The 8203-nt window shown below is 39.6% G+C and overlaps 1 protein-coding gene across 5 annotated transcripts in view; it reads right to left on the bottom strand.

Moving 5' to 3' along the window:
• The window catches only part of UEVLD (UEV and lactate/malate dehyrogenase domains), a 58136-nt gene that overhangs the window by 26805 nt on the left and 23128 nt on the right, over nt 1-8203 (bottom strand). For all 5 annotated transcript variants that reach the window (XM_059407351.1, XM_059407373.1, XM_059407366.1 and 2 more), the window contains 3 exons: nt 7647-7782; nt 6788-6906; nt 1529-1631 (listed from right to left, as the gene is read on the bottom strand). In XM_059407351.1, the coding sequence (XP_059263334.1) occupies nt 1529-1631; nt 6788-6906; nt 7647-7782 (358 nt within the window). The remainder of the gene's footprint in view (nt 1-1528; nt 1632-6787; nt 6907-7646; nt 7783-8203) is intronic.

The following is an 8203-nucleotide window of genomic DNA, read 5'->3' as shown; positions in this document are numbered from 1 at the left end:
AAAAAAAAAAAAAAAAAAAAAAAAAAAAAAAAAAACTTATAAAATTAAAAAGATGAGATAAGGGCGCCTGGGTGGCTCAGTGGGTTAAAGCCTCTGCCTTCAGCTCAGGTCATGATCCCAGGGTCCTGGGATCGAGCCCCACATCAGGCTCTCTGCTCTGCAGGGAGCCTGCTTCCTCCCCTCTCTCTCTGCCTACTTGTGATCTCTCTCTGTCAAATAAATAAATAAAATCTTAAAAAAAAAAGATGAGATAAAAAACTACTTTCCCAACATTAAAAATTTTATTTATTAATGATAAGAAATCCTTTTGTTCTTATTAAAACTTACCTTAACAATAAACTTCTAGTGAAAGAGATAGGCATTTTTTTGGTAAAAATTCTTAACACTCTGCCATATACCAAGAGGTAGGTATTATTCCCACTTTATTATGATAAAACTAAATTTTGAGAGTTTTTTTAAAGATTTTATTTATTTGTCAGAGAGAGAACACAAGCAGGGGGAGCAGCAGGAAGAACAGGCAGAGGGAGAAGCAGGCCTCCCGCTGAGCAAGGAGCCAGATGCAGGACTCAATCCCATGGGATCATGACCATGAGCTGAAGGCAACTGCTTAACCGACTGAGCCACCCAGGCAACCCTAAACTTTGAGAGGTTATATAACCTGACAAGTGGCGGAGCTATAACGTGGCAGAGCTGGGATGCAACCCCCTATCTAACTCTAAAACCAGTGCTCTTAACCAATATATTATGGGAATGAAAGCAATCAAAGAAAACAAATTTATATTCAGTATAAGTCAAAGACAGACTAAATCCTTCTGATCAATCAGCTCATCTGACTCTTGTTAATGTAATCAATTATAATCTCTGTATCACCTTGGGTTAAGTCACTTAATTTATTTTAACTTAATTTCCCAATATGTAAAATGAGGAACTTGGACTAGGTGATCTTTAATGTGCTTTCTAACATTAAAATTCCATGACTCAAGGAAGAGCACAGAGGATTTTTGGAGTAATGAAAGACACTATAATGGTAAATACATGTCATTACAGATTTGTCCACACCCACAGGGTGTACAACACCAAGAGTAAACCGTAATGTAAAGTATGGATTTTGGATAACAGTGATGTGTTATAACGGTGCCACTCTGGTGGGGAATGTTGGCAATGGGGGAGACTGTCCACGTGCAATGATAAGGGATATATATGGGAAATCTGCCCAACGTTGCTGTGAACTTAAGATTATTTATTTATTTATTTGACAGAGAGAGATCACAAGTAGGCAGAGAGGCAGGCAGAGAGAGAGAGGAGGAAGCAGGCTCCCTGCTGAGCAGAGAGCCCGATGCGGGACTCGATCCCAGGACCCTGAGATCATGACCTGAGCCGAAGGCAGTGGCTTAACCCACTGAGGCACCCAGGAGCCCCGTTGCTGTGAACTTAAAACTGTTCTAAAAGAAAAGTGCATTAAAAAAAATTCTAGGACTCAAATACAAGAACAAATGAGGCAAACATCTTTTAAGCAGAATAACCAGACCTTTGCTGATCTCCACATTAGGCAGGCTAAAGATGTCAAGGTCCATCACCCCTCCTTTTGTCTCTTCTGAGAGGTCCAAGAGGACCAGTCTGTCTGCAATGCCCTGTATAGTACAAGAAGAAGAAGAACATACAGCATTATGCAAACACAGCCAGTTCTCGGTTTAAATTTATTCAGAAGTGAAGCTAAAGGAAAATGCACAGGACTTATGGAGGAAAAGTAACACAACAGCAATAAAAGGACATGCAAGCAAGAAACTACCATGAATTTGAGCAATGTGATCCTTTACACTTGACTGAAAATTGGGACCTAGCAGGACTTAACTCAGAAGTCGCAGGACTTAACTCAGAAGTCGCAGACTGCAGATTTCCTTTGATGGGACAATGAGTAATAAGGATGAGTTGGTGGACTCAATACACTTGCTGTTGTTCTTGAGCTTATGTTTTCAATTTAATGTCATAATTTCATTATATGAATGTTATATATGTCATTCTGTATATATGTCATAATGTCATTCTGAAAGTACTTAAGAGTAATTTTTGCTCTGTTTTAGTGTCTCATTGTCAATACCAATGCCAAGTTTCTTTTAAAAAAAGGATTATGGGGCACCTGGGTGGCGTCTGCCTTCGGCCCAGGTCATGATCCCAGGGTCCTGGGAGAGAGCCTGCTTCTCCCTCCTCCTCTGTTCCTGTGCCTCCCCCTGTTTATGCACTTTCTCTCTCTCGCTCCTGTTCTCTCTTGCTACTGCTCTCTCTCTCGCTCATGCTCTCTCTCTAAATAGATCCTTAAAAAAAAAATAAAATAAGGATAGTAGCCACAAATCTAAAATAAAATGCTATTATCATGGAGAACCCTCCTCAGAGATCTCATGGAAAACACTCCGCATACCTGTAGATGGCTCCAAGTGCCCCGGTAGGCTAACAGTAAATAACGGCACAGAAACTCCTCCGAGTCAAATTACCTTTGTGGAAGGTCTTTTTCTAAAGTGCTAAGCAGTGTAAGGATCTTTCCTATATTAGAGTGCAGAGGCAAGAGTACCCAGAGGTCTACCAGACCATCAGGTAGAAAGTACAAAAGAAAACAACCCAGCTACACTATTTATTAGCTCTGTGATGCTCGGCAAGTTACTGAACTTGGCCTTACTTCATGGGGTTATGAGGATTAATATGTGACCCAGAGCTGGCAATTTTACCTATTAATTTTATTACTGTCAACTATGCTCCAAAGAAAAATGCAAAGAAAATGATGAGTTACCATTTTTATTTATGAGACACACACAGATCCAAAAGTTAAACAGCAGTAGTGTGGGAAAATGGGTATCCTTACACACTGTGGGTATGACAATAAACTGGTACAATTGATATGGGGGATAATTTCACAAGTTCTATCAAAATTTCAAAGCATAGTAATTCCTTTAATCCACTTATCTCACTTATAGAAATTATCTACAAGTTTATTAGTAAATGTGTAGCGTGATGCATATAAAGAAATTCAAAAGACTAGAAATGTCTGTCTGTAAGGACAACAGCAATAATGTGGAAGTATAACATAACGGTTTAGAGCAGAACCTCCCAAGGTTTAAGTGATCACCACTTAATAGATCAGGACAACACATGGAACACCAGGGATTGTGTTAAAATGCAGGTTTGCTTCCATAGGTCTGGGGTAGGGCCTTAGATAACACAATTCTAATAAGATCTCAGATATTGCTTGTGCTTCCGGTCTAAAAGCCACACACTGATCAGTAAAGATCTAGAATATAGGCTCTGTAAACAGGCTGCCTCACTTCAAATCCTTCCTCCATTTATTAACTGTGACTTTAGGCGAGTTGCATAACCTCCCTCTGCCTTGATTTCTTCATTTGTAAAATGCCAGTAATGACAGTACCTAACATACAGCGTTAGGTAAAGTTTAGTAAAAATTAGTAAGTGTTTCACTGAGTGCCTAGCACCTAGTAAGCATTCAGCAAAGGTTAGTTCCTACTGCTACCTGCACCACTACTATGGACACCATTATGACTACTACTGTATCATAATACTTGATAGGTTGTATCTTGCATCAAAATATCAATGTTCACAAGACACATGGAAAAATTTCCATTTAGAATGTTTACAGACAAAAGAATACTGATAGTGAGACTCTTCCAACAGTTAAAGAAACATGACTTTAAGGGGCCTTCTGGTACTTAACCAAAACCCAACAAAATTGATAAAACTCAGTACTGTTAGGGATGTAAAAAATCAGACTGATGATCATACTATTATTAGCAGCATGGATTAGTTCTGATTTCCTGAAGCACTATCTAGAAATATGTAATAAGTACTATAAAGGCCATTCATGCCCTCTGATTGACCAGTGCTGTTTTTTAGTGTATGTGTGTGTGTGTGTGTGTTTTAAGGTTTTATTTATTTATTTGGCAGAGAGAGACACAGTGAGAGAGGAAACACAAGAAAGGGAATGGGAGAGGGAGAAGCAGACTTTCTGCTGAGCAAGGAGCCAGATGTGGGGCTTGATCCCCATGACCTGAGCTGAAGGCAGATGCTTAACAACTGAGCCACCCAGGTGCCCTGTTTTGTTTTTAAAGATTTTCTTTATTGGGGCACCTGGATGGCCCAGTGGTTTAAGACTCTGCCTTTGGCTCAGGTCATGGTCTCAGGGTCCTGGGATCAAGCCCCACATCCGGCTGTCTGCTCAGCGGGGAGCCTGCTTCCCCCTTTCTCTCTGCCTGCCTCTCTGCCTACTCGTGATCTCTCTCTTGCTCGCTCTCTGTCAAATAAATAAATAAATAAAACCATTTTTTAAAAAAGATTTTATTTATTTATTTGACAGAGATTGCAAGTAGACAGAGAGGCAGGCAGAGAGAGGGGAAGGGAAGCAGGCTCCCCGCTAAGCAGAGAGCCTGATGCGGGGCTCGATCCCAGGACCATGGGATCATGACCCGAGCCAAAGTCAGAGGCTTTAACCCACGGAGCCACATAGGTGCCCCAATAAATAAAATATTAAAAAAAATAAGATTTTCTTTATTTATTAGAGAAAGAGAGAGCACAAGCAGAGGGAGTGGCAGGTAGAGGGAGAAACAGGCTCTACCTAGAGCAGGAAGCCTGATATGGGGCTCTATCCCAGGACCCTGAGATTATGACCTGAGCCAAAGGCAGATGTTCAACTGACGGAGCCACCCAGGCATCCCCAAACACACTAGTACCGTTTTTGAGATTATGTACAACTAAAAGAAAATTCAGAGGAGAAAATAAGCAACTTTTAAAGCAATGTTTATGGAAGCATTCTGTTTAGTAACAAAGGAACTGAAAACAGTTCGAACTCCAATTAAGTGGAACTAATATATTTACATGGAGAGGGGAGGAAAGGAAACAAAGTCAAAAGTTAGCGTATGTTGGGGTGCCTGGGTGGCTCAGTCGGTTAAACCTCTGCTTTAGGATCAGGTCATGATCCCCAGGTTCTGGGATCGAGCCCTGCATTGGGCTTCCGTGTTCTGCGGGGAGTCTGCTTTCCCCTCTGCTCCTCCCCTTGCTCCTGCTCTCTCTCATTCTCTCATTCAGGCCCTCTCTCTCTCTCATGAAATAAAATCTTTTTAAAAAGTTAGACTAGGGGCGCCTGGGTGGCTCAGTGGGTTAAGCCTCTGCCTTCGGGTCAGGTCATGATCTCAGGGTCCTGGGATCGAGCCCCACATGGGGCTCTCTGCTCAGCGGGGAGCCTGCTTCTCCCTCTCTCTCTGCCTGCCTCTCTGCCTTCTTGTGATCTCTCTCTCTGTGTCAAATAAATAAATAAAATCTTAAAAAAAAAAAAAAGTTAGACTAGGGGCGCCCTTGGTGGCTCAGTGGGTTAGGCCTCTGTCTTCGGCTTGGGTCATGATCTCGGGGTCCTGGGATCGAGCCCCGCATCGGGTTCTCTGCTCAGTGGGGAGCCTGCTTCCCTTCCTCTCTCTCTGTCTGCCTCTCTGCCTACTTGTGATCTCTCAAATAAATAAATAAAATCCTTTTAAAAAAAAGTTAAACTATATTGTTCTGCACAGCCAGCATTTAAAATTTTCTAGCTCCCTGCATACAATTTAATTATTTATTAAAGTACAATTTATCTCTAAGACACATGTGAGTCTGAAATAAAAAGGGAAGAATCTAGATGACAAACAATCAAAATTTTTGAAAGACTCAATTTACTTATTTGAGAGAGAAAGAGAGCATAAGCACAGTGAGGGACAGAGGGAGAGGTAGACTCCCCACTAAGCAGGGGGTCCGATGTGGGGCTCGATCACAGGACTCCTGGATCATGACCTGAGCCCGAAGGCAGACACTTAACTGACTGAGACGCCCAGGTGCCTGACAATCAAATTTTAATAGAAAGAAAAAACAAAACACCAGCTACCAAATAAACAGAGAGGGACAGCTATTCCACTCTGGACTGTATCCCTGAAAAGACAGACATGCTGTTATCCTGATACCAAGACCTTGGAAGGGCTTTTGAACCTGTCTGGAAGGGAATTTAAGCCTTTCTCAAAATAATTTACATACAAAAGATCCAGTAAAAAGAACTGATGGATAAATAAACAAATTTCAAACTAGTATACCATCTCAATTTAGAATCTATGATCGTAAGAGAAAGTGGAGTAATTACACAAGAAAAGGCAATTTTTAAGGAAAAAAATGTTAATTTTAGAAAGAGCTAAAATTAAGTATTATATTAAATAAGAGCTTAATTAAAGCAGCATGACTCAAAAAACACAAAGGAATTGGTGACTAAGTCAGATGAATGTCATGTTGAGATTTCCCTTGGAATAGGATGATGAGCCCATTGTTCAAATCACTTTTTTTTTTAATACATTTTTTTTTTAAAGATTTTATTTATTTATTTGACAGAGAGAGATCACAAGTAGGCAGAGAGGCAGGCAGAGAGAGAGGAGGAAGCAGGCACCCTGCTGAGCAGAGAGCCCGATGTGGGACTCGATCCCAGGACTCTGAGATCATGACCTGAGCCGAAGGCAGCGGCTTAACCCACTGAGCCACCCAGGCGCCCCTCAAATCACTTTTTTAAAGCCTATTCCATGACTAAGTACTAATTAAGAAGCAGTATCCCTGATGAGAGCTTTCAACTTTTTATTTTGCCAACTTACTAAATATATTTTAAGGCAAAATGAGGTTTTTCCACATGACAAAAATGAAGCCATTATTTCCCGTGTGTTAAGCATAAACTGCCTAAAAGTATAGCAATATGACAGATGGATTTATAACCACCATGCTTACATACCTTTGCTGAGATTGCTAATGTGCAGGCAATACCCAGCTCTCCACCTCCAACCACGGTAATTTTATTGACTGTTTTATGCTCGTAATTTACCCAGTTCTTTGAATCTATGTCTGAGACACCTAGAAATAAAAGTGGATTATCATGAAATTCTTGAAATAATATAAAAAATCTTTTTTAGGGTCTTAAAGCAATATACCAACTTTTAGTAACTTGGATAGAAAACATGGTGTTAGCCCATAAGAAGCACTCGAAAATATCTGAACAAGTGAAATGCAAGACAGATAGAAATCTCAGTAAATATTCTAATAAACAGAGACTACCCCTTTAAAAAGAAAATACCTTTCTAAACATTCAAAACATTATATAAGACTGAAAAATAGAATTTCCATCATTCTGAATGACATTCTGATTCTTACTGCTCTTGTCTATAATGCAAAAATGCTTAACGCCTCACTGAATTTTATAAGCATGGATATTTTGCTTTATCCTCAATGAGAAACATTGAGAATCATAAATTTTCTGATCCAATCTATTTATTGAATGAGGCAAAAAGCCACAAAAATATAATGAAAATGGTTCATATGATGAAAAAGGTTTGGGATTGTCGTATCAAGTGATTTTGAATAAAACACTGAATTATTTTATCTGTCAGTGTAAGAGCAATCTTTTACATTTTAAGAAACTATAATTATTGGAAGTGTAAGGTAACACCCTATAATAGATGTACAGGAATTTTTGATTCAACAGAGATATGTAAGATACATGAATATATTTATTTACAGAAATCCAGTAGCAGAGAGTAAAGGATATTAGTGAGAAATTGTAAATTCATAACTTTCTCATTAACAAAAATACAAACCTTCAGTGATTTTTGCAATATAGGCTAGCAAGTCTACCTGCCGTGCCTCATCAGATGATGGTAGAGAATACAGGGGAAGTTCCTCTTGAAACTTGGCAATCATTTCTTTAATTAGCCCAACAATGACAGATTTAGGCTGCAGAATACAAAGGGAAAAGTTATGTAAAAATTTTCCTAAAGAATATTACCTTGTTAACCTATATATTCTTATGAAGTTAATGAACAGAAAGTTTTGTATTATGCTCTTAGTTTTTAAAAACTACCATACAGGGGCGCCTGGGTGGCTAAGTGGGTTAAAGCCTCTGCTTTCGGCTCAGGTCATGGTCTCAGGGTCCTGGGATTGAGCCCTGCATCGGGCTCTCTGCTCAGCGGGGAGCCTCCTTCCCTCTCTCTCTCTCTGCCTGCCTCTCTGCCTACTTGTGATCTCTGTCTGTCAAATAAATAAATAAATAAAAATCTTTTTATTTTTTTATTTTATTTTTTTTTTAAAGATTTTATTTATTTATTTGACAGAGAGAAATTACAAGTACACTGAGAGGCAGGCAGAGAGAGAGAGA

This window comes from Mustela nigripes, chromosome 1 (assembly GCF_022355385.1).
Source record: "Mustela nigripes isolate SB6536 chromosome 1, MUSNIG.SB6536, whole genome shotgun sequence".
NCBI classification, from domain to species: domain Eukaryota; kingdom Metazoa; phylum Chordata; class Mammalia; order Carnivora; family Mustelidae; genus Mustela; species Mustela nigripes.
Note: the sequence above shows the minus strand (reverse complement) of the source record. Positions and strands in the feature narration are given on the sequence as shown.